General features: G+C 40.7%; 2 protein-coding genes across 4 annotated transcripts in view; one reads left to right on the top strand and one right to left on the bottom strand.

Moving 5' to 3' along the window:
* Capn7 (calpain 7) overlaps positions 1-17,988 on the top strand; it is a 37,074-nt gene extending 19,086 nt beyond the window's left edge. Inside the window, exons 9-21 of the mRNA XM_028787524.1 lie at positions 217-310; positions 3,173-3,319; positions 3,829-3,935; positions 5,274-5,394; positions 8,805-8,949; positions 9,888-9,987; positions 10,932-11,067; positions 11,631-11,706; positions 13,777-13,922; positions 14,925-14,987; positions 15,445-15,575; positions 16,665-16,757; positions 16,861-17,988. Of these exons, the coding sequence (XP_028643357.1) occupies positions 217-310; positions 3,173-3,319; positions 3,829-3,935; positions 5,274-5,394; positions 8,805-8,949; positions 9,888-9,987; positions 10,932-11,067; positions 11,631-11,706; positions 13,777-13,922; positions 14,925-14,987; positions 15,445-15,575; positions 16,665-16,757; positions 16,861-17,005 (1,504 nt within the window). The 3' untranslated portion in view covers positions 17,006-17,988. The remainder of the gene's footprint in view (positions 1-216; positions 311-3,172; positions 3,320-3,828; positions 3,936-5,273; positions 5,395-8,804; positions 8,950-9,887; positions 9,988-10,931; positions 11,068-11,630; positions 11,707-13,776; positions 13,923-14,924; positions 14,988-15,444; positions 15,576-16,664; positions 16,758-16,860) is intronic.
* Positions 17,989-19,276: 1,288 nt separating this feature from the next.
* Positions 19,277-26,584, bottom strand: part of Sh3bp5 (SH3 domain binding protein 5) — a 61,836-nt gene continuing 54,528 nt past the window's right edge. For all 3 annotated transcript variants that reach the window (XM_028787525.1, XM_028787527.1, XM_028787526.1), the window contains 5 exons: positions 25,001-25,131; positions 23,656-23,698; positions 22,781-23,000; positions 21,167-21,427; positions 19,277-20,718 (listed from right to left, as the gene is read on the bottom strand). In XM_028787525.1, the coding sequence (XP_028643358.1) occupies positions 20,498-20,718; positions 21,167-21,427; positions 22,781-23,000; positions 23,656-23,698; positions 25,001-25,131 (876 nt within the window). In that variant the 3' untranslated portion in view covers positions 19,277-20,497. The remainder of the gene's footprint in view (positions 20,719-21,166; positions 21,428-22,780; positions 23,001-23,655; positions 23,699-25,000; positions 25,132-26,584) is intronic.

Genomic DNA, 26,584 nt, shown 5'->3' with positions numbered 1-26,584 from the left:
CAGGCCAACCTGGGTACATACTGAAATCCTATCTCAAAAGGAAAGCCAAAACCAGAAAGTATTTAAAATATTAAAATATTCTTGTGTTCATTTTTATAAGATTGGGAAGAAAGTAACATTTATAAATGAATGGCATTTGTTTAAATGTAATATAAAGTCTTATATATTAGTTGATGTTAATATTGGTATTTTAATATCTATTTTCCTTTCCCAAAGCATAATTTACCCACAGAATAAGGATGGAGAACCAGAGTACAATCCCTGTGGAAAGTATATGGTGAAACTTCACCTCAATGGTGTCCCAAGAAAGGTGAATGTCTATTTCTTCCCAGTTCCTGCTTCTACCTTCTCTTTCTTCACCTCCTTACCTTTGAATCTTGAAGGGAAACAACTAAGAAAAGTTGACTGTGTAAAGATTTTAAAAGTTAATTTAGTTGATAAATATTTATTTTTTAATTTGTGTGTGTATGTACATGTGGCTGTAGAGGCCAGAAGAGGGTTTCAGATCCTCTGGACCTAGAGTTACAGGTCCTTGAGAGCTGTCTGATACAGGTATTGGGAACTGAACTCTTGTCCTCTGGAGGAGCCTTCTCTAAAATCCCGGAAAAACATCTTTTCTTCTAGATAGGTTTCATTGTTTTGCTCAAACTGTCTTCAGTTAGTCTCAAGGGATCCTTAGGGGTAGATTGGAGTGTCAGGCATGAATCTCTGTACTTAGTTAAAGTCTTTTTAAAAAACACTTTTCAAATAGCTTATGCAAATTTATAATAAAGAATTATTAATGATTAAAAATTTTTAACCTTTTTTGGTTTGTTTCCTTTCTGACAGGATGTTGCTAATGTATCCCATTCTGGTCTGAAACTTGCAATGCTTCCTGCCTCCCTCAGCCTTGAGAACAATGAGAAGGCTCTAACTTTTTAATTAATCAGGAAATCAGGATCAGCCAAATAGTTTCATGGGTAAAGGACTTCCCTTGCAAACCTAGTGGACATGAGTTCAATCCTTGGAACCCCTTGAAACATGAAGGTGGAAGGATAATGAGAGTGACCTCACTACTGCCTTGGCATGTGCTTGTACACATACACATGCATTGTGCACATTCACACACAACAACAATAATAATAATTTTTAAAAATTATAAAGTAATAAAAGGTTGGTGCCACATGGCTTTATTCCTAGCATTCAGAAGACAAAGGCGGGGAGATAGATCTCTGAAAGTGAGGCCATCCTGGTCTACATAATGAGTTCATGCCACACAGGACTACACAGGACTGACTCAAAAAATAAATAAGTAAATAAATTCATTGATTAAGAAAACCAGATAAACTAAGTCTATTAGATCAGAAGACTTCATAAACAATCATAACGAGGTATAAGAAACCTTTATTGTTTCTTGTGACATATATGCAGTTTTAAATTATACTGCTGTGGTTTCTTTTGGCTCTCTGAACTCCATAATAGGCTTTCTTAGTATTAGCATTCTCTAGTACCTGTCTACCCCCAGGTTCATGTGTCAAATTCAGCATCACCTTAGAGCTTTTAGAATTGTAGAATTTTAGACCTTCCTTCAGATTTACTGAATCACAGTTGCAAATTTTTTTTAAAGATTTGCCCATTTTTATTTTATGTATGTGGGTGCTTTGCTTTCATGCATGTCTGTGGACCATGTACATACAGTGTCCAAGGAGACCAGAAAGGACGATCATCCTGTAGAATAGTGGGTTGGGACCCCTTTGGGGGCTTGAATGACCTTGTCACAGGAGTCACCTAAGACCATTGGAAAACACAGATTTTACATAATGATTGATAACAGTAGCAAATTACAGTTATGAAGTAGCAATGGAATAACTTTATGGTTGGGGTCACTACAACATGATGAACTGTATCAAAGGGTTGCAGCATTAGGAAGGTTAAACAGTGCTCTAGAACTAGAATTACAAACTATCATTAGTTGACTTGTGGGAATTAGGAATTGAACCCAGGTCCTCTAGAAAAGTAATCAGTGTCATTAACCACCAAGCCATTCCTCTTGTCCCCAGAGTCTGCATTTTAACAAAATCACCTAGTGACTGAGACTGAAAATCATTGTTCTGTAGCTCAGTAATACTTAAATTTTAGTGTGCACAGAATTACCCAGGGGGCATTGACGACCCTGACTCACCCTAAGTAAGTGTGTTGGTAGAGCTGAGGATGAGCCTAGGACCTTGTTCATGGAGAGGCAAGAGTCTGTCTCTAAGCTGGACTGAATTCCCAGTCTGTCTAAGCAACAGGCACTCACTAAGTTACATGCTATCCCTAAAGTCATGCTTTAATCTATACAGACCTTGAACTTGTAACCCTATGTCAGCTTCTGCAGTCGCCTGGGTTGCAGGCCTGAACCAGAGGTCCCAGTTGACTTTATGGTTTCGTGTGTCTGTGATGAGACCAGAGCTTGCCTTTGTGACAGGCTCGGTGCTAATCCTAAGCTGATAGTGTTGTGTGGGAACACTCTTTAGGATTACATTGATTACTTAGAACTAAGCAGTTTTAAGAAAGATAATAACCTCTTGTTGAAAAGAGTCTTTCAATGTTGAGGATGGTAGCACATGCCTATTACCTAGCACTTAGGAGGCTGAGACAGGAGGATAGCTAGTTCAAGGCCAGCCTGGGTTACATAGCCTGTCTCAAAAAAAAAAAAAAGTTTTTGAAGTAGTAGTCTTTGTACTATTCTTGATTAGAACTCTTATTTTATCCCCATGTCTTGCAAATAATTTTTAATATTAATTAAGATAATCATCTTTTTGTGGTGTTGCTTGCTCAATTATTTACATTTTTTTAGTTATAATATTGTACTTTTACAATCATAGAATAGGAATTTTTTGTATGGTTAAGCCAAAAATTAGCAAGGCTCTTTTGTAACTTTAAATATAATATACATTCTAGAATCTCTAAATAATTTGATTTTATATATACACACATGCATATACAAATAAATGTCTCCTGTAACTAGTGGCTTGTCAGTGAGATTAGCTTGTAAGACTGCATAAAGACATTGTATTAAAGTGATGAACATCTTATGAAGCTGTGATTATCTTAATAATAGGTATATTGTGTCTGTTATCCATGGAAATTTTTTTTAATCTTGAGATTTAAAGGTATTTTGTTTAAGGAAGTTAATGTTCTCTTTCTTCAGGTGATAATTGATGATCAGTTACCTGTTGATCACAAAGGAGAATTGCTGTGTTCTTATTCCAACAATAAAAGTGAATTATGGGTGTCACTTATAGAAAAAGCATACATGAAAGTTATGGGAGGATATGATTTCCCAGGATCCAACTCAGTAAGTCACGGATATATATTATAGACACCTATAGATTGTAAAGTTTAAAGGTAATAGGTGTTTTTGTTTATGGGAAAATAAAGCAGATTATCAACCCCCTGAGAAATGTGGTCAGTTTCCTTATGACAGGGTACCTATTTTCTTATGTAAGGACAGCACATTATTCAAATTAAGTATCCAGAAAAGCCTAAACTACATGTGTCTGCTGTGATACCGAGATACAGAGCAGTGTGTTTTCCAGGTCAGATGAGTGGGTATCATACTGATATTTTTTTCCATTAACTTATTTATTCATTTTACATTCCTGTCACTCCCTCAATCTCCTTTAAACAGTCTCTCCCCTGATCTTTAAAAAAAAATTCTCTTGAGTTGAGAGAGCAGAAAAGCTGGAAGCAGATGTATACCTACCAAGATCTTTATGCCAAATCGAATGAGCTCTCATAGCTCCCCTGAGGATGTTTGTAACAGCCTAAAACCACTGACAATTCTGAAATGTGTTTATGTTTCAGAATATTGATCTGCATGCACTGACTGGGTGGATACCAGAAAGGATTGCCATGCATTCAGATAGCCAGACGTTCAGTAAGGATAACTCATTCAGAATGCTTTATCAAAGGTAATTGTGTTTCCTACCCTCTCTTTGTAGGGGTGATATTTAGAAAATGGCACCTGGTCCGGCTTGTTTCTGGCCAGCCACCATGTTCCCGATGCTCCTTGGCTCTGACTGGGGCTTTGGCTAGCTAGATGAGCAGGCCCTGTCACCCATGAGACACCAGCATAAGGATGGCTCTACCAATCCACCATGCTGCATCCGTAAAGCTTGGCTGAACCCCAGACTATATCTGCCATCCTCGCAGTACCCAGTAGAAATGAGACTCTTGGTGCTTAAAGATTATCTGATGGATTTATATACTTGGAAATGCTCAAATAACAAGATGCCCACACAATTAGAATTGTTACCCAATTTCTAACCTTTTGATAGAAGTTGCTACCCAGCAGGATTGCTTTCAACACATCCATCTTCCTCCATAGTCCATAGCCTCCTCTTTTTCCTCCCCTTCCTCTTTTTCTCCCCTCCCCTTCCTTTCTTCTCCCAGCTCCACCTCCTCTTCTACTGCCTAATTACCAAGCTCCACTGCGAATAGAATGTAGCAGAATAAATATCCTGCTACATCTCTCCTTTTCTTTCATTCCCTCCTTCCTGTCCTCCTTTCTTCCTTTTGAAGTTAACAAGGTTGTTTAAAGGCATCATGCTCTATTTAGAATAGAGATTGCAGAGCTGTCACTTTTTTTTTTTGACAGTACAGGTGGACCTCCCCCTTGTGATCATCCTGCCTCAGTGTCCTGAGTGCTGGGATCACCTCTGCAGACACTGCCTTCAACAGGAGCACTCACTGTCAGTTACACAGATTTCACTCTGTCTTATCCTCAATAGAGGCTGCAGTGAATCCACATTTTAGAAAATCCAAAGTTACTGAATATGGAATATGGAAATACGGAATAGTGGAAAACTATATGCTCTTACTAGTACTTTTCAAGTCTGAGGGAAGATGAGACAGGAAAGAAAGTCTTGAGAGTTTAAGCTGTAAGTGGATAGTTTATATGAGGTATAGGGAATTTTTTCAAATCATAACAAACAGAATCAAAGGTAGGAAGCCCTGTGATTAGGTAAATAAAGCCAAATCTCTTCTAGAAAAGTAAATTTGTTATTTCATATTTTCATCCTTATTTGTAAACTGAAAATACAGCATTTGTTTCTCTTCACTAATAGGTTTATGCTTGAGAATTAAGTTATTCTGGGACAAAAAGGAAATAATTCATGTTAGAATAGCCAGTTGTTAAAAAGGTTTCAAATGTGAAGTTTTAATGTATGCCAGTAGACAGTATAGGAAAGATAGTGTGATCTGAGATTTCAAATGCATTTCTTTAATTTCTTGTGTTGGGGCTTCTGCAGATTTCACAAAGGGGACGTTCTCATCACTGCGTCAACTGGAATGATGACTGAAGCTGAAGGGGAGAAGTGGGGTTTGGTTCCCACGCACGCATATGCTGTTTTGGATATTAGAGAGTTCAAGGTTACGCCTTATAATGTTCTTGTTTTCTTGGTTGATAGGATGTTACAGTATCACAATGATGATCAGACTTTAGAGCCATCCTATGAGTATAAACAACCCAGATTACCATTAGAAATAAGGACACACAAAGTTGGAAAATGAAATTCAGTAACAGTATAGATAGTGACAATAGAACAGGGATGCCATTACACCTTTTTCCTTTCCATAAAAGTCACCACCATTGAGATGAATACACAGCTCTGAAGGTCCTAGGTTACATGTTGGTGTTTTGGGTTAATCATGGTAGAAAGGTATAGAAGATAAATATCTGTGAAAGGAAAATGAGAAAGATGGCTAGAGATAAGAAATGCCATGGATCTTTGTGCACATGGATTCCTCTTCTGCAGTGTCTTTGCACACTGACAGGCCTTTAGGCCCATTCTCAGTGTGTGCTTGAGCTAAGGTCTTAGAATATGTGAGTTTATTACTGCTCAGATTATTGTTATTTTTTAGATGAAAAACTGATGAGTTCTCTGCAGTAGAAGATCAAATGTTATCAAATGCCCTTAACTGAATACAGAGACGTGGCCATTCAGCTAAAACAGTACCTATTATTTGTTCATTAAACTAGATATTAAGTTGGCATACAGAAATAGGTCATTTAATCCCAGGATGTAATTCAAGAAATTTGTGTGTGATTTTGTTGTTATGCAGACATAATAGTGTATATACAGAAGCCTAGGCGATATGGTCTACTACACAGTTAGGCAATATTGTATCTGTCTGTCTGTCTTGCTCCTAGGGCCTTCAGGAAGAAATACAAGATTAAATCAAACACAAGAGAAAATGGCGCAACAGGAGACACAAGATATGTGAAGCTGTTGTTAGCTTAAGACATACAATTTTACAATTAAGGTTTTTTTTTGAGACAGGGTTTTGCCATGTATCCCAGGCTGGCCTTGAATTCCTAACCCTTCTGCCCAGCCTCCCAAGTACTGGGATTACAGGTATGTGCCACCATGTCTGGCTTTTTTTTTTCTCAGTAGGAGTATATTCTAAAATAATGACACACAGCTCACCCCATACAGGGAGTGTATAAACTAGTGCCATAAATATTTGTCATTATTAGATATTGTTCACTATACATAATCATATGTGCTATACTACACTCTTTACAGTTGACAGTACAAGCCTCACAATAAAAGAAAAACATACATGTAAAAAAAAAAAGGTAAATAGGGCTGGAGAGATGGCTCAGTTGTTAAGAGCACTGACTGCTCTTCCAGAGGTACTGAGTTCAATTCCCAGCAACCACATCTTGGCTCACAACCATCTTCTTGTGTGTCTGAAGGCAGCTACAGTGTACTCATGTACATAAAATAAATAAATAAATCTTTAAAAAAATAAATAAAAAAGTAAATAAAAGATAAAATTTCAGAACTTAAGAGACAGGATAGGAAGCAAACTAAAGGCCAGCCTGGGCTACATAGTCGCTCTGGGATGTGTAATAAGACCTTTCAAACAACAAACGCATAATACTTAACAGTAATAACTGTTATTCATAGTATTTGGACCAGTGATGTGTTGGGTTCAGTTTTAATCAAACAAGCTGCCTTGTTTATTTAGTTACAAATGTGTGTAATGCACTCTGACATTAGAATGGCTGTGATGTCACTAAGCAGCAGGAATTTTCAGATACATTATAACTTTATGTGTTTACTGTGGTACATAAGGTCCATCACTGGCCAAATGCTGCTGTGCACATGATTGTATAGGAATGGGAGCCAGTATGAGCCTGCCACAACAGTTAAACTTTAAGATTACACTGGACTAGCAGGCATGAGGTTGTAGATTCAATCCTCAATCCTTGATAAAACTTTTATGATCTCAAGGCTTTATGAATTAGGCAGGATTCCAGCCCCAACCATGTTGTATAAAATTGTCTATTTCCTTAAACATGGCCACAAAATTGACTCCTTAATGTAAAGTAGGAAAGCCAAAGGTGTTCTTGTTTTAAAATGGCAATTTTCTACTCACAGGAGTGCTGCAATTAGTGGTTACTAGCCAGTCCTGAGCTCCTTTTCTTGTTGATCTCCTGCGAGGTGTCAGTGCAGTGTGAAGACAGTAAGATAGTAGCATGCGATTTAACTTTGTATGGATAGAGAAACAACAACCTTTGTAATTACAAATTATCACCATGAGTTGCATAGTATTTATTTCTTAACAGTGATTCTGTAAAGACAGATATATTGGAGCATGTGTAAACAAAATAAGCTGTGGCCCGATAATATATTTCATTAACAGTTACTTTCAAGTTGTAGACTATAGATTATTACCCAGTTTGAGCAGATTTTATAACTTTTGTGTTGTCAGAGTTGATCTTTGCACAAAGCTTTGATGTATGTTAAAGTTGAAGCTTTAACTAGTTTCTTTGTATCTGAGTTTGAACTGTTTTTTAGGTCTGTCTTTTATTGTGTGGTTTTATTTCTGCTATATTTAATCTTTGAAACATTTACTCAAATCTGACATTTTTCTAACTTCCTTCCTTTCCTTCCTTTTCTTCCATTCCTCCTTCTTCTTCATCTTCCCTCCTCCTCCTTTTTTTTCTTTTTTAAAAAAAAAAAAACAGGATGTGTTACTGTGTTGCTCTAGTTGGCCTGGAACTCAGAGATCTGTCTGCCTCTGCATCTCCTGTGCTAAGATTAAAAGGCATATGCCACCATGTCCTGCCAATTGTCAATTTTGACTTTCTTTTACTAGGCCTTTCTTTTTTCAATTTTTGTTTCAATTAAGTCTTTCTTTAAAAGACTTCTTTTTGTAGATAGTCTTAAAGCTACAATCTCATTTGTAACTTTTTCCACTTAGGATTTTCTTATATTATTCCTAAGAGTATGTGTGTGCACGTGTGCGTGCCCCCATGCACGCACCTAACATTCTTGCATAATCTGTGATCTTCATTTCAGTTTTCCCTACTCCTTTGAGTCATTTCTATGTCTTTTCCTGGAGGGAATGTTTCTTACTTTACTCTCAGGCTCAGCCATGGTTCAAGCTCCTTGCTTTTCAGTCCACACAAGCCTTGCAGCATTTCTTATCTGTCAAAGGCTTTCCCTTTGGCTGGGAATACCTATAATTCGGATGTTGCAGCATATGCCAAACTCTAAATTCTCTTCCATTTCTTCCTCTATTCTGAGTTAAATTGCTGTTTTTCTGTTTATCAGTAAACATCTGCAGCTATATGCTGTTGATGTTTCTGATGCCTGAGATATGCCTCTGAAAAGTTTAGCAGAATTTTCTATTCTTTCATGTTCCCCCTTTATTAAGTGTTAAGTAATCAAAGTCCATTCTAAGAGTATTATAACTATACATAAGAGTATATTAAGTATGTGGTAAATTTCTTTGTTGTTAATCATTTTGTTTTGTCTTTAATATAGGGGTTGAGATTTATTCAGTTAAAAAACCCTTGGAGCCATTTACGCTGGAAAGGAAGGTACAGTGAAAATGATGTGAAAAACTGGACCCCAGAATTGCAGAAGTATTTAAACTTTGATCCCCGAACAGCTCAGAAAATAGATAATGGTAAGTATCTCTTTAATTTTAATGCCATTTTAGGAGTATGAGGGCTACACAGGTATATGTATGTATATGCATATATGCATATGGAGGTCACAATTCAACACAGGGATCTTCCTCTCCACTGAACAAGGAGCTTACTGATTGGATAAATTGTCTAGCCACCAAGACCCCCGGATCCACCTGTCTTTGGCTCCCCAGCACACACTTTTATGTGAGTGCTGGAGACTGAACCCAGGTTATCATGCTTGTTCAGGAAGCACCTTACTGACTGAGCCAACTCCCCAGTCAGCCTGCCTGCCTGCCTGCCTTCCTTCCTGCCTTCCTTCCTTCCTTCCTTCCTTCCTTCCTTCCTTCCTTCCTTCCTTCCTTCCTTCCTCCCTTCCTCCCTCCCTCCCTCCCTCCCTCCCTCCCTCCCTCCCTCCCTCCCTTCCTTCCTTCCTTCCTTTCTTCCTTCCTTTGTGTTTTGCCTGTGTGTATGTACAGTGCCTGCAGAAGTCAAAAGAAGGCGCCAGATCCCTTGGAACTAGAGTTACAGATGGATGTGAGCCACTGTTTGGGTTCTGGGAACCAAATCCATGTCCTCCTCAAGAGCAGCCAAGTGCTCTTAACCACTAAGCTATCTCTGTAGCTTCTCTAGCCCTTAGTGTCACTTTTAAATAACCTGTTGTCAAGATGAGATGTACTCAACTGTCTTAAGAGTCTCTTTTATTTTACATATATAGGTGTTTGCCTGTGTGTGTATCTGTGCACTGTGTGTGCCTTAGAGGCGAATCCCTGAAACTAGACTTAGAAAAAGCTGTTAGCCATCAAATGGGTGCTGGGATGGAATCTGGGTCCTTGGAAGAGCAGCCAGGTGCTCTTAACCACTGAGCCTTTTTCCAGTTTGCTTAAGTTATTTATTGCTAAAATTTTTTAGATTAACAAAGACATTTAATTTTTAGGAATATTTTGGATTTCCTGGGATGATCTTTGCCAGTATTATGATGTAGTTTATTTGAGTTGGAATCCAGCTCTTTTTAAAGAATCAACTTGCATTCACAGGTAAGTTTTTATACATTTTAGACTATGTTTCATAATATTGTCTACATTTGAAAGATTTTAAAAATTTTAAAATTATGTGGAAATAGGAATGGGGCTTTGTACACGAGTACATGTGTCTGGGAGACCAGGTGTTGGATTCTCTGGAGCTGGAGATACAGACAGTTGTAAGCCACCCAGCGTGAGTGCTGGGAACTGAACTGTGGTCATCTACAGGAGCAGTACATGCTCTTAACCACAAGCTGCCTTTCCAGTGTCTGTTCCCCACATTAAAATTTTCAAATTGTCATTAATTCAGAAAGATCATGAACTCTTTTTGTCATTCCTAGTAGCCATTTTTTTGAACTTCTTTATTACACCAAAACCTTTTTAAAGGATGAAACAAAGATCCTGATAGCTGTTCTGTGCACGCCTTTAATCCCAGCACTCGGGAGGCAGAGGAGGCAGATCTCTGGGTTCAAAGTCAGCCTGGTCTACAGAGTGAGTTCCTTGATGGCCAGGGCTACACAGAGAAAAACCCTATCTCAAAACCAAGCAAACAAACAAACAAACAAACCTGATACCTTAATTCCATTTGAAATATATCACTATCTAAAGTAGTGTTTACGAGGTTAGCTGTGAGCTGGAGAGATGGCTGAGCAGTTAAAAGTTTTTGTTGTTCTTGTAGAGAACCCAGGTTCAATTTCCAGCACCCACAAAGTGGCTCACAACCATCTGTAAATAATTTGGGGTGATCTGATGCCTTCTGCTGAAATCCACAGGCACCAAGCAAACATACATGTAGACCAAACATTCATACAATTGTAGGCCAAAACATTCATACTCCTACAGTAAAAACAAAACAAAACAAAACAAAAAACAGGTAAATATATAAAAAAAAAAGATTTTTAAAAATGTTTAGCTTCATGAGAAATTTAACCATTGATGTCTTTTTGTTTACCTTTTAGTACTTGGGATGCTAAACAAGGACCTGTGAAAGATGCTTATAGCCTGGCCAATAACCCCCAGTACAAATTGGAGGTGCAGTGTCCACAAGGGGGTGCTGCAGTTTGGGTTTTACTTAGTAGACACATAACAGACAAGGTATAGATACCCTTCTAATAACATACCCACCATTCAGAAATTCTTTCAAAAATTATTAACTGTTAGGGCCATAATTTTATCGCTATCTCATTCCACTTATATAGGGGCTCTGAAAATGTTTTCTCAAGTAAATGAGTATCATTAGGTAGATTTCCTTATATTTTATTTTATTTATTTTTTACTGTTCTCTATTGGAGGGGACTTTATTTGGTCCCAGAGTAAATTTCCTTATTTTATAATTAGATATTTAAGTCTTATTCAGACTTCTCTAAAGGAGGAGCTTGCCTTTCAATGAGAATATGAGGGTTGATACATACCTTAAAACTTATAAATATTAAGATTAGTATATGCTGGAAGAGATTTGGAAGGTGGGTCATTAGTTTTGATTATAGAAAGGCTAATTTAATCGTAATCACTTATATAGTTTTCATTCAGTCAGAAAAGCATAGCTTCTATAGAAGTAAACAGCTGCAGTGCTCTTGACAATTAGTTTTCTAACACTTAGAATAGAGAACATTTTGAGTCTATTTTCCTAACCAATCGTGGATTTTCTGTGATTTTAGGATGACTTTGCAAATAACCGTGAGTTTATCACAATGGTTGTATACAAGACTGATGGCAAGAAAGTTTATTACCCAGGTAAGTTCTGCTGAGCACATGTTGAAGCATCTTAGTTAGATAACTGAGCTGGAAAGGAAAGGCTTTTATGTAGATGGCATGGAGAAATCAATTATAATTATGCTGGTAGACTTTAACAAAAACCAGCAAAGCAGACTGGGTATTTAGATTGATGTATATGTAAGTAAAACTTTTTAATTTTGAAACTCCTAAAAATTTGGGCTTGTATATTTTTGTACATAATCATTAGAACTTAATTTCTAAAATGTACAAAGGTTTATAAACCACCAAAAAGAACAGAAGAAAAATGACATGGTCTGATTTTGTCTTTTTAAGAGCATTGAATTTCTTCTAAGCATTTATTAATTACAGCCCCAAACGAGACAGTTTTAAGAAATGCTGGTGGCTTGACCTTGGGTAGTTGTAGAGTAAGACCAAGAGGGTAGCTGGGCGGTGGTGGCGCACGCCTTTAATCCCAGCACTTGGGAGGCAGAGGCAGGCGGATTTCTGAGTTCGAGAGTTCGAGGCTAGCCTGGTCTACAGAGTGAGTTCCAGGACAGCCAGGGCTACACAAAGAAACCCTGTCTCGAAAAACCAAAAAAAAAAAAAAAAAAAAAGACCAAGAGGGCAGATTTAAATTTCAGTAGGGTCGTATAAGGATTTGCTGAGCTGATGTAGGGGACCCTGGAATCAAGGCTGATGCCAGGTTGTTTTGTTTTAAGTAAAAGCAAGCTGTAGTGGTTACTAAGATGGGTAAGCATTGGTCATATTGTAAGATTTTGTTACAGAGTAAACTCAGAAGTTAATTTTTGGCTTGTTAAATTTGAGGCAATGAGATTTCCAGGTATGGATGCTAAGTGGGCAGTTCACTTTTGAGTAGGGATATGAGGTGGGGCTTGAGGTTCAGCTGGATGAGTCAGGTGCAGAGGTAGGCAGCATCCGAAGACTGGACTATATAGATCCCTTCCTATAAATCCTTCTGAAGAGAGCTGTAGCTAGAGCTGAGTGCCCAGGACGTGCCCTTTAGCTTCTCAGGCATCTTCAGGCTGGGCAAAGGAGGGCTGGTACTGTTACTAGACAGCCTGGTCAGGATGCCGTAGCAAAGAGGAAAAGAGCACACCTCTGTCTCCTGCTGCCTGAGAGGTCAGAGAAGAGGATGCAGTTGGACCTTCCATCTTGTAGTCATTGTTGACCTTGATGAGAAAAGGTTGTTGGGAAGGTAGGGCTAGAGAGGAGCAGCGTTGTTTGATGTCTTGTCAGTCATAGAGGAAAATGTGTGTGTGCTTCACCATTGCGTAGGTCAGGGCAGGCATTAAACCTTACCAGTCAGTCTCTCTCAGCTCTGTAGTTGGCATCACACAAGGTCCAGTGGTCAATACCAAGTCAAACTAGCTATTTTCAAATGTTGATCATCATATAACTAAAAAAAAAACACACACAAATATGTTCGTAGCATGAAAATTTTACATGGTTTTATAATTTGAAATACATTTACTACAACTTTTTCTTTTTAGACTTAAAGGTTTTTTTTCTTATGTTTCCTTAAACAGTGCTCCCTTCTTTTATGTGTAGTGATTTTTTTCCAGGATACTTCTAGGGTACAGTTTTATTTTCATCACACTGGAACAGGCAGTTTTACTCTCCATTAATTAAAAAATAAACAGAGACACAAATTAAAAACTTAGCCCATGGGCTGGTGAGATGGCTCAGTAGATAAAGGTGTTTGCTGACAAGTCTGACAACCTGAATTCAATCCCTGTGACCTATGTGGTGGAAGGGGAGAAATGACTCGTTACCCTCTGACCTCCATGTTGGGTGTGCAGACACACAAATCACTGTTAACAACCCTTTTAAAAAGTCTGAGAAAAATCCCCACCACATCATTGATTAGTGAAAGGAAAATAAGATGAGTTGTTATGAGAGACTTTAAGAAGGTAGTTTAACATCCGTAAGGTTTATTTAGTTCTACACTGGGGAGTGGGCAATGTTAATAGATGTGTTTATATGCTTTCTTGTTGTTGTTGTTTCTTAAAAAAACAAAAGCTAATCCTGACTTTGAAAATCTTTTCTGTAAATGTGCTGTCTGTGCAGCTGACCCACCACCATACATTGATGGGATTCGAATTAACAGCCCTCATTACTTGACTAAGATAAAGCTGACCACACCTGGGACTCACACCTTCACCCTAGTGGTTTCTCAGTATGAGAAACAGAATACAATTCATTACACAGTCCGGGTAAGAGTCGTCAACCATGAACCACATAGTGACAAAGTACAGTGACATGATGTGTTCTGCTTTATATGTGGGACTACTTGAAGAGTTTTCTCTGAGATAGACTCTTGCTATACATTTTAGACAGGCTTTGTAGCCCAGGCTGTCTTGAATTCATATACTCTGACCTCAACTTCCAGAGTGCTAGGGAAAAGATTTTTATTTCTGAAAATCATTTTTTACTTCTGTATTTTTATCAATTAAATAATTATGCTTTCTGAAAGAATATGAGTTGTGCTGGGTAGTGGTGGTGCACACCTTTAGTCTCAGAATTTGGGAGGCAGAAGCAGGTGAATCTCTGAGTCAGAGGTTAGCATGACCTACAGAACAAGTTCCAGGACAGCCAGGACTACACAGAGAAACTCTGTCTCGAAAATCCAAAACAAAAGTTGTATTTAATTTTGAATAACATTTTGAATGAACACATTTTCATAGTAATGGTTTATTCCTGAGATGTAGATTAATAAATGCAATTAAATGACAGTTTTCAATAGGGCATGGTGGTGGAGGTGGCACACACCGTAATCCCAGAGGCAAGAGAATCTCAAGTTCAAAGCTAGCTTGAGACCTCATCTTAAACCTCCTCGAAACAAAAACAATTTTTAACTGTTTTTAATTATTTTAACAATTTTTAACTATACTGCTGTCACATTGCTGGGAAGGTCACTGTAATTTTCTTGTATATAGGATTGTCACATATAAGAAATTCAATTTGGATGAATTTTTAATGATAAAAGACATTAGGAATTGTTTAATATTTCTTGGCTCTTCAGTCACAGAAGCCAATTGTCCCAAATCATACACCGTGACAGTCAAGACAAAATCCCCTGCTAAGTGTGACTTGATCCCAACTAGTATTTGAGCTGTAGAATAGATCCAGTGTGTTCCCTGATCACTTTGATTGTTCCAATGATGTTTCTCAGGATGATCTTTGGTGAGCCTTCCTATTTTTCTTTTTTAATCTAGGTATATTCAGCTTGCAGCTTTACTTTTTCGAAGATCCCTTCACCATACACCTTATCAAAACGGGTAAGGAAGTCTATGGGTTGTAATCTCATGACTCTTTTTAGCCTTTAGAAGGCTAAGTAAACACTCATTAAGTAAACACTTTTAGGAGTTTTGGAGAAATACAAGGGAAACAACTGTCTATTTTGTTCAGAATACAGGATCTGTGTTGTGAATACAGCGAGCAGTATTGTGTCTGTGGAAATAGAAAACGTGTAATTCTAGAGAAAGAATTAGCTAGATCTTTGCTTGTTATTAGTCCACATAGATGAACTCAAGAGAATTTGAAAATAGCTTACAGTGTGGGTAAAAAAAGATGTTCAGAAGATTCCAGAGAGAATTCCTGGTAGGGAGAGCAATTTTATAATTGAGAAGTGTAGTATAGTAAAGCAGCCTGGGTGGGTGAAGACAGTCGAAGAATGGGAGACCAGAGTGGAATCAGAATGTGAGATTTTATTAACATAGAAACTTTACTTTACAGATTAATGGAAAGTGGAGTGGTCAAAGTGCTGGAGGGTGTGGAAATTTTCAGGAGACTCACAAAAATAACCCCATCTACCAATTCCATATAGATAAGACTGGACCGTTACTGATTGAGCTGAGAGGACCAAGGTTTGTATGAGTAGCCATGTGTGTGTGTGCGCTAGAGATTGAACCTAGGGCCTCATGTATGCTAGGCAGCCACTCTGCTGCTGAGCCTTATCCTAAGATGTGTCCTCCTTTGTTTTAAATTAATGAGCATATGTTAAAGCCGATGTTTGGAAACAAATCTGTGCAAATGTAGGCAAAGGATTTATGATGACATTACAAGGTAGAGGCCAGTCAAAAGTAAGTGCTATGGAACTCAGCATCTATGTATAATAGTGATTTGACCTATCTCACGTCAGGGCTAAAACTCAGTTCTAGATTACAGATTAAATGTTAAAAGCAAACAAGGTCTTCTAGACTATAATTCAGATGGGTATCTGGTATGAAATGCAGCTCAACATTTTTTTTCCTGTGAGTGATTCTTGGAATGCCATATGGGCCATATACTAACTATTATTATTAGATTCTATTCCTGTGCTTTCTTCTGTTCTACAGGGTTTTCTGTCAATTACAAAGCTAATATTTCATTTAGAAATGTATGTTAAGGGCTGGAGAGATGGCTCAGTGGTTAAGAGCACCGGCTGCTCTTCCAGAGGTCCTGAGTTCAATTCCCAACAACCACATGGTGGCTCATAGCCATCTGTAATGGGATCTGATGCCCTCTTCTGGTATGTCTAAAGAGAGCAATGGCGTACTCATATACATTAAATAAATCTTTAAAAAAAAAAAAAAAGAAAAATGATAAGTCTAGCTTGGAGTAATGGCACAATGCCTTTAATTCCAGCACTCAGGTGGTAGAGGCAGGCAGGTCTTTGTTGAGTTTGAGGCCAGCTTGGTCTACATAGTGAGTTCCAGGACAGCCAGGGCTACTTAATGAGACCTGTCTCAAAAAAGCACAACAAAACAAAAAGTGTGTTTTAAGGTAAGCTTACTGCATTATTAGTCCTTAACGGATTAGGTATTATGGACTCGGTAGAAATCATGAGTTAAAGTAGTATATAATTTCAGAGTACTGTTTTCTCTTGGTAAAACTGAAGCATATATGCATAGAAATGTTTTACACAAAGTGTATTTGAAACCATCTACTAATAGAGGAATGCTGTTTAACATTAGGCAATACAGTGTTGGATTTGAGGTTGTAGCAGTTTCCATAATGGGAGATCCTGGTCCTCATGGCTTTCAGAGGAAATCTAGTGGTGATTACAGGTAACGTTGGCATTTTGTTTGTGTTCAGTATATACTTTGTGGGACATGATGGTCTACAGTGATGACATTACGTCATCATTATTCTCATTTTCTCTGATTATAGGTGTGGATTTTGCTACTTAGAATTGGAAAACATACCTGCTGGAATCTTTAATATCATCCCCAGTACTTTTTTACCTAAGCAAGAAGGACCTTTCTTCTTGGACTTTAATAGTACTGTCCCCATCAAGACAACACAACTCCAATGATAGAGAACTTTCAGCTATTACTGGATTCCATACTTACCAGTCTTCAGCTCTTCAGACAAGGAGACAAATCATGACGGTGACCACCAGAATGGAATTAAATCAAAAGCATGTTACAGTGGAGTCTGGTGCTTGTTGTGGTGTTTGGTAAGAATTTTAGATAGTCAGAATTACCTTATTCACCTGAAATACTGTTTACATGGTTTTGTGCATACAGAGTTGGCATGTACTTAGTGGCTAACTTTGTATAAATTACAGGTTAGATTCAGCCGTCACTGTGAGATGCTTTTGCTAACAGGACAAGATGAGGACATCGAGGGCCACAGGTCCACTGAATGCAAGAGCAGGCTTTGTTAGTGTCCTGAAATACTTACTTATGTTTCCTGTTTTTACAGAGCATGTATGTCTAGCCCTTTTATGTTGACCCCACCATACATCTTAAGCAACTAATTACCAAATGAATTATGTCACTGCGACTAATTTTAATTTTTCATTGTGTCTTTAAATGTTTATTGTTGTGTAGATGTTAAGCTTTAAAAAGCACTGTTTAGCTTAGCATGAAGATGCTCAGGCTTAAGAATGAAGGTTGTCAGTGTTAGATACATCGTCCATTGTAGAGAGAACCAAGGTATATTTACTGTTGCTGTTTTTCACTCTTAGCAGGTTGATGAATGTAGTAATCAAACTGGCAATGCTAAGGTTTACTGTGTAGGGTTTTTAATTGCTCTGTAGTCAGTGCTTTCATCACAGGGATTTGGGGAGTCCTTGAGAATTCAGTATATATGGTGATTGAGTTATACAGCATTCATAAAAAGTGAGTGGTCAGGAACTAGTGTTTACATAAAAATCATCAGTACAAAATGATGCTCAAGGTTTTCAAGTTCTGGAAAATAGAATGAGATCTGTCATTGTCTCTACTTTATAATTATCAAAACTATTTCTACTGCCTTTGACTGAAATAAAATATTTATACTTATGGAAACTTTATGTAGTTTAATGTCCAGAACTTGATTTATTTAGTCTCATGTGTCCCTGTAAAAGAAGACACACATGTATAGAAATACTTGCTTCAAGAATAAAACCAATGAGATTTCATTTGTCTAAAATTAGGCACATGAACTTTAAATATAAGAGTTGATTTCTGCTCTCAAAAACATAATAGAAGGCTGTGAGGCAGCTCAGTAGCACGGCACTTGGCTTAGCCCTGGGTTCAATCCCCAGTACACATACACACCACAAACAAAAACCCAGTAGAAAAGACCTCTATGTAAACAGCGTTGACTCCTGTATACAGGTAAGGCTGTACACTCAACACATACTTAAAAAAGAAAAAGAAAAAAGAAAAAAAAAGTCAAATGTGAACTGGAGGGCCAGAAACTGAAATTAGCTAAATTTCAGAAATGGTCACTTCAGAGACTGACAGAGGAGGCCAGGGTGGGAGAGGGAGTCCCCAACACTGTAGAGGAGGTGAGGAGGCTGAGATGACAGGAGTGGCACTGCTTTAACGTGGAAGCGTGAAGGGAGATAGGGGAGGAGTGAGATGAAACAGGAGCCAGGGTTGAAGGTCATGCGTCCCTCCTGCGTGGGAGACAAGCAGGCAGCAGCTGATGGGTGAGGGAACTGGAGAAGACAGACATGTTATGAAGCCCCAGTGCCCACGTAAGGGAATTAGCACAAAACTTCCCAGCACAAGAAGAATATTCTAGTCTCTGCCAGAAATAATAGACTACACAGCTTTACCTCAGAAATGTTGACAGGAAGGGGAAATGAGCAATGCCTCACTGTGGGGAACAGAGCAGTTGAAAGGGCCCTCTACCAACTCTGAGATGGAATGTTAACAGGAAAGCACTTGGGATTACCAGGCACTTCGTCCTACAGCACACTTCAGTGTGTAGCGTATATATTAGAGTCCAGTACTCTCAGATTTCCATTAGAAAAGTACTTTGGTGCCACCTGGGAAGCTTTTAAAAGTGCCCAAGTATACCTCAAATTAGCTAAATCAGACTGAGTCAGATAAGACCATGTAACAGTATGTTGTCCCTGCCCCTAAGAGTACGCTTGACCAGTGAAACTAAAAACCTTTCTTCTCGGGATTGCCACCTGGAGCTGCCTGCCTGTCTCTCCTCAGTGTTCACCTTTTTAACAGCAAAAGTGGGAATTCTAATTCAGACCTTGGTATTTGAGGCTCCATCACCTTACCTGAAAAGGAGAGCAGGTGACCCCAGCACCCCATGATCTTAGCAAGGCAAGAGGAGAAGACAGACCACAGTGGGCTTTCTCATTGGAAGTCACAAAGTCTTCTCAGCTTTTATTACACTCAAGGTAATAAAACAAGTACAAAATAACCTTGTAATAAGGATACTGTGTCCATCAATAAAAAAGAAGAAACCACTAGTGTATGAAGAGCTGTACACACATGGCTAAAATTAACAGACAGTTTGAAATGGAGGTTGTTTTTTTCTTTCAGAAATAGTAGATTAATAAAACAGGACAAATAAAATCCAGTGCTCTAAATATGCATAACCAGAAACACTAAGTCTAGACACTACAATTAGCCTAACAGATCCATTGCTCCTGTTTACCAACCATGCCCATCCCCTCCTAGCTTTAAGGACAGCTTCCTCTAAGGGATACTAGGTGTAGCATAAACCGTAAATAATCTCAGTTTTTGTAGAAATTACGTCTACAGAGAAATGAACTCCTTGTCAAATCTAGATAGAGCAATGGCAACCATTCCTCACATGCACTTCTCTTAGAATAAAGCGCCTTGGCTGGCAGGCTATGGTCAGGCTACAAACGGCCCCAGCCACAGGTCCCCTCTATGCTACCTATGTCCCCGCTACTTTACTCCCCCCATCCCCGCATTGGCATTCACCGTTCCCACCCCAAAAAGTGCAGTTCATGGTAGCTTCCCTAGGAAATGGTTCAACAGGTTTCCCAGAAGACATGCTTCTTGCAGCCCCCTCTGAGCACCAGAGTTGATGATGAACCGTGTTCCTGGCACTGTTGTTACACTCTTACTAGGGCACAACAGTGTGTTCTGAACACTTGAGTTTTTGTTTGTGTGAGTTTTTAAATTATTTTGGTGCTCTGTGATATAAGGGCGAGAACATCTCAGTTTCCCCAAGTAGAGGGAGAACTGGGGGTAGAGATGTAGGCTGGTGACCCCAGTCTGGCCAAGTGTCCAGCTCGCCTCCTGGCTCAGGTTCTTTCACAGAAACTAGTTATTGCTTCCACGCTGCCCCTACAGGGAATGCTCCACAAAGGCTGTGACTTTGGTCACAGTTTACCTGCAGTGGCTCTGCTCTGAAAAACACACCAGCCCAAGAGCTCTTACCAGAGGGAAATTGTTTAACCCTCAAGGTCACTGAAACTTGGTTAGTGCAGTTTAGAGTGAATGCATACTATTTGGCTTATGTTAAATGATTATTGGCACAATGTTCTTGAATTCCATGTATAAATATGATCTGCACATGGGCCATAGCCCTGGGTGGATCAGCCAATCTGCACCATTTTTATGTCAGCAATAATTCCATCTTTTCCTTTTGAGCACTGTAGGGAGAGCTGCTTCATGCGGGTTTCCAAGGCCTGGCCCTCAAGAGACATGCTGCTTTGGCTCCTGCTCTTGCCACCACTGCTGTTGGTGCTGCTGAGAACACGGTTGTTGTTGTTGGCTTTGTCACTCATTTTATTCTCAGCCCCTTCTGCTCTGTCTCCTGCAGAGAAACAAAGATTGCCACATGGGGGCAGTCAGTTTCAAGAGTTCCATAGGCACCAGCATCAGCCACCTGAGTCCTCTGCCGTTCCTGCTGCCCACCATACATCTCAGAGGGTTTTCCAGCACTGGGTGACACACTGTATTCACTCCCTAATATGTATCTTTAGAGATGAGATGTCCCATTCTCATTTTGTAGCTAGGAAGCAAACCTCTCCAACAGGAACTTAACAGTCCTCTTAGCCTTAGGACAGATATGGGACCTAAGTTCTGCTTGACTGAAGGTGGCCAGGCAGAGTGCCAGGGACCCCAGAAGAGCCCTTGAAAGCAATCTGATCTACTCCACAGTGTGTCTCAGAGATGCAGTAATGCACTCCTGGGCCCCTGAGACCTAGCAAAGGGAGACCTGGCAAAGGTATGGACAGGGAACAAGCCGAGCTGCAACCTACCTCGTTCCACCTCACATTCAGGGGAGGAGGCCCCACTGCATTCACTTCGAGGACCCAGTATTGGGAACATCATCCCGAATTCTGACAGGGACACAGGGCTGGGCAGATCCAGGCTGCCGGGCCTTGCCACTGCAGGGAACTGGTCAGGCATTTCAGACGGACTTGTTGGTCCTGAACTAAAGCTGGACACAGACTGGGTTTCAGAGTCATCTTCAGACACCAAGTTGCTGCAGTTGTCATCTTCAAAGGCTTCTGAAGCCACTGTGATGAGAGAGAACATCAATCACATGGGATCTGCTAGATAGTAGCCCAGTCCCTTAAACGCTTGCAGACATGCTCTCTGCTGGACATGCTCACACAGCATGGAGTCTGCAGGACCTACAGCTCTCCTGAACCTGTCTGACCAGCCTCCAGAGCATAAAGGAAGCAGCCTGTCTAGCAGATACAAAGGCCAGAGTTCTATCCCTAGTCCTGAAGGAAAAGGGAATTAGGAAAGAAATGGGAAGATAAATTTAGACACTAGCCCTTTGTAATGTATCCTATTCTAGGCAGTCTCAGAAGGAAGACTAAAGATCTTCCTTCTGACCTAAGCAGCAAGAGCTGCTGGAAGGGCAGTCCTGCCTGGAATGTAGACCTTCTGATTTCAAAGACACCTCAAAGCCTGCCTACACCACTGTTTGCTACAAAGAACAGTGTTCCTTTCCAGGGCTCTACCTGAGCCTGAGTTTGTTGACAGAATAACCAAGGCTCAGAGACAGGCCATCCTTGTTTTCAAAGCCTCTTCAGCCTGCACTCGCACGTTTAAGATCCTTCCTAGTTCCCATTGTGCCTGTGACATCTTTAAACATGGCCTAACATTCGCTGTTCTTCTAAAGGACCCAGGTTTGATTTCCAGCACTTACATGGCAGCTAATAACTAATCCCAGAAGACCCAGTGCCCTCTTCTGATATCAGGCAATTGTGTGGTATATACAGATACATGTGGGGAAAACACTCATACATAGAAATGATTTTTAAAAAAAAAATAAGAAGAAAAAAAGAATTGCTGATAAGAAGCCTAAGAGCCACAATGGAATATTCCAAGGAAAGGAAAAGCTGTAGAAAAGAGACAGGCTAACGGAAGCTAAGCCAACCATCTATCCTTTCTGCACAAGCTATCCCTGAACAGAGGAGACCCTGTGGTCAGACCCCAGGGAGAGCTGCCAGGTGTCTCCTCAGCACCCTGTGTAGCAGAGTAGACCCTGTCCTCATTATGCAGCTGAAGCAGCCCCTCCATCCACACCATTGGTGAAATGGGATCTGAATCAAATCTGGATCCAAGTCATTACATCTTTCCTCAGAACTTCTTAAAGCCTTCTGAATGTAAAGAATGTTCTGATGTGCACTTAGACCGTCTGAGAGGGCTGGAGGTGGGACATTTCCCAGTCCTACTGGACCACAGAACGCTAGTATTCAGGAGCAATCTGATAAACACTGTCCCACAAGAACCACCAGAACAACCTGTAGACTGCCCAGCTCTCAGATTCATCTGTGATGGGCAAAGGATAGGGGGCCGTGGGACAAGACGGCCCTGGAAGCAGGTCACACACACTGATTCCTGCTGGTCAGACTCACCAGAAATGGCATCAGGCTCAGGTTTGCTTGCAGGCACGTTCTCCACTGAGGTGATGCTGCCCTCAGCCCCCACACCACAGCCTCGAGGCCCCATAGCATTGGAGCGCCGCCGCTCATGGATCTCATCTGAGATCCTCTCCAGGCTCTTCAGGGCCGCCTTATACTCGCCTTTTGCCAGGGCCAGCTTGGCCTGAAGGTCATCCACTGTCTTCTTCAGTTGCTGAATTGGAAGATGGGGGACTTGGTAAGGCAAAGTGGCCCTGGATGTCCCCACTGATCGAGGGATTACACATGATTACAACACCAAGAACTTCCTGAGACACCCAAGACAATTGACTAAAGAAGGATCCAGTGACTTCTATTCATGGCTCCCCATTCAATGTGGAGAAAATCTGTACCATCTCAATATCAGGCCATGTGACAGATGAGACAGTGCAGAAATGGTTACTAAAAGAACGCAGAAGACACGTAAGCCCTGCAGCCTCCTCACTTGGTTCCTGATAGACGTTCCCATAGCTGAATCACTTATATCGTCATTTACAATTTGACTGCTGACCCAACCCTCAAAGGTTCTGACATAGGGTGGGGGGTCTGGGAACGCTACCTAATGTTCTTGGGGCAGCTTGTCTTGGGCACTCACACTGAGACCTAATAAAGGCTGGTACAACAAGCTGCTGAGAGAGGGTGAATTCTCATAGCTCCAGACAACACACACCACCCAAGACCATGCAGAGAACCAAAGTCTTGGTTTGTTTCTCCATTCTCCCCTCACAGCACACGGGCATTTAAGGCCTGTTACCACATTAAAGTTGGGTTTTGAATTTGAGGAGGGGTGGAAAACAAAATATTAGTGACAAATACAAGATCACACATACCTCAAGCTGGACGTAGTACTTTGCCTTTAGCTCAAAATAAGGCCTGTAGAAGACAGAAAAAAAAAACTGTAAGGCCGGGCAGTGGTGGTGCACGCCTTTAATCCCAGCACTTGGGAGGCAGAGGCAGGAGGATTTCTGAGTTCGAGGCCAGCCTGGTCTACAGAGTGAGTTCCAGGACAGCCAGGGCTACACAGAGAAACCCTGTCTCGAAAAACAAAAACAAAAAAACAAAAAACAAAAAAAACAAAAAAAAAAACTGTAAGAATATGAGCTCCTGAATTCTAGATACATCCACTGCAGCTAGTCAGGTCATTCAGGATATAGGCCATGGCAATGACAAACACCAGCAGAGCTATTGGCTAACCCAAGGCCTCAGTGACAGGAAGCCCATCTTAAGATTTTGGATCCTGGCTTGTTTTGCTCTGTAGGGTGGCTGCTTTAGCCTACTGGCCAAGTATAAGAAGATGGGAGTGAGGTATAGGCTGCTTAAAATACTCCCTCTGCTGAGACCAACTATGGAAGAAAGCAACACCACTCCCTGACAGCTGAGCATAGCAGGACCGTTTCTTCAACTTCACATCAGGCAAGGAAAATGACAAGTCCCATGCATGGACTCTGGGTCAGACAGAAGAGCTGGTACTTTGTAGCAGCTTTGGTACCTGAGCTGTTCCTCCTCCATCACATTCCTAAGTCCTGCATCTGTAATTGCTGATGGCGACACTTTTCAGGACTCCGTTGCTATGTAAGAAAAGTCTGAAACTTGGGCATAGGCTCCCTTTGGTGGCCGAATAGCACCAATGTGGAGACTATGTGGTAGACGTATGAGATGTCCAGGTGAGAGACACGAACATGTGAACATGAGTGTCCACGATGGAGAACAGGGCGGAGTGTGACCAAAGCAACAGGAAGACAGAGAGCCCACGGGAGCCCTGAGACCTTGAATGATGACCACAACTCACCCCAATAGGCTGATAGGTAAACTGAGGTACACAACCTTGTCCAGCCCACACCATCAGCTACAAACTGACCGCACAAGCTGAGTTCTCCAAAGTGGAGCCTATGAGCTGGATAATGGTTTGCTTTGGAAATGCCTTTTTCTGTGTCACCCATGGAAGTCCTACCTGGAGCAATTCTTGCCTCCCGCCAGCATCCTTGTCCATGGCAGCAGCTGCAGAGGGTAGGACGGGGTGTGTGTGTGTGGTGGGGTGTGTCACATACTACTGGGGAACAGGGCACTAAGCAGGGAACTCCAGGGCCTACATTAAAGCACTTGCTCAGACAATCCCTTGGTGGAAGTACATAAAACGCAGAGCAGATGCAGAAGAGCCGTTCCTCGCAGACTTACTTGGACTTGTTGATGGCGCGCTTGAGCTTCTTCTCCAGCTGCCGCATGCGGCCCATGGCAGCGTTGTACCTGGCTGCTGTCTCCTTGTGCACCAGCTCACTCCTTGTCTTGGTCTGCTCGGCCTCCATGACCTTCCAAACAGCAGCAGAGACAAGCCAGGTCAAGCTCAGAACAGCTGCTGGCTTGTACTGCATATACTCAGGTCATTTAAAAAAAGAAGTTCCTTGAGTAAATCAACAGGAGGACTGAGATTAAATTTCAATAAAATAGGATCTGCTTTCCTCCTGCTCTGTTCTGGGAAAGCCTGTCAGATAACAAACCCAAGTTGGCTATGACAGTGACTGGGAAGGAAAATAGAAACAAAAATCTTGAGAAACCTTTTGAAATACTCAGATTCAACCAATATCTGCGTTTTTGTTTTTTTTTTTTTTTCTGTTCCAGCCTGCAGAACCTGTGGGAAGCCTGGGGCCAGCCTGATGGACAGGCCAATGGCCAAACAGCCCCAAGAGCTACCTAACTAAAGTACTTCAAGACTGAAAAGCATCAAAACTAGGCACAAAAGCAGAAAAGCCAGCGGGGCAGCCTTTTCTCAGATTAGCTAGGCACAGAAAAGCCCAGCATGCAAAAGGGTCAGACTTTACATTTAATCAGTTAAAATTAAAATGAAACAAAGTTGTTCATATTGGAGTTTGAGGTTTGAAAAACTCCACCATTGGGCTGGTGAGATGGCTCAGTGGTTAAGAGCACTGACTGCTCTTCTAGAGGTCATGAGTTCAAATCCCAGCAACCACATGGTGGCTCACAACCATCTGCAATGAGATCTGATGCCCTCATATGGGTGTCTGAAGATAGCTACAGTGTACTTACATATAAATAAATAAAAAATCTTTAAAAAAAAAAAAAAAAAAAAGAAAAACTCCACCATTAAGAGAAAGGCAGAGTTCTGGTGGGAACACGGTGCTGAGCCTATTGATAAACCAACAGCCAGAGGCCTGAGTGCCCCACATCAAGGAGAGACGTGGGACACGCTGGCCTTCCTGTCTTTCTGAAGCCTCGGATTAATGCCTGATCTGAGAGAACCCACATGAACAACTACGTTCCCTGTCTTCTACCTATCGCCTTCCTGTGCTACACAACCAGAGGAATGGCAGCGAGGTTAGGCAAGGTCACAGGGTCAGTCTCTGTTAATGAGAGGAACAGTGGGGGCCCAGTGCGCCATAGTCCTTGGCCCCTCTGTTAGAGACCCACAGGACAACTTTAGAAAGGGCTGTCGTGTGTGAAACTTGAGGGTAAAGAAGCACGCAGTCACTGGCATCCTCTGACCTCTGACCTCTGACCTAGCATATAAGACAAGGTGTGCACAAGCTGTGGATAGCAGAGCTGGAAGGCCTGCCCTTTGGATCCAGATCATGAGTGAGCCCCAGATGCTGGACACTGAGCTACAGAATCTGATTTATCCAGAATCTCCTGGATGTTGGATTTTGCTTTGACCCAATTGTTTTTATACCCTTTTTGAAGAAAGTATTTAGCTTGTTTTCATTTGGTTGGGTTTTATTTTATTTTATAAGAATCCACAGTTAAAGA

This window comes from Grammomys surdaster, unplaced genomic scaffold, assembly GCF_004785775.1.
Source record: "Grammomys surdaster isolate TR1022 unplaced genomic scaffold, NIH_TR_1.0 125669, whole genome shotgun sequence".
NCBI classification, from domain to species: domain Eukaryota; kingdom Metazoa; phylum Chordata; class Mammalia; order Rodentia; family Muridae; genus Grammomys; species Grammomys surdaster.
This window is presented reverse-complemented; position numbering and strand designations above follow the sequence as displayed.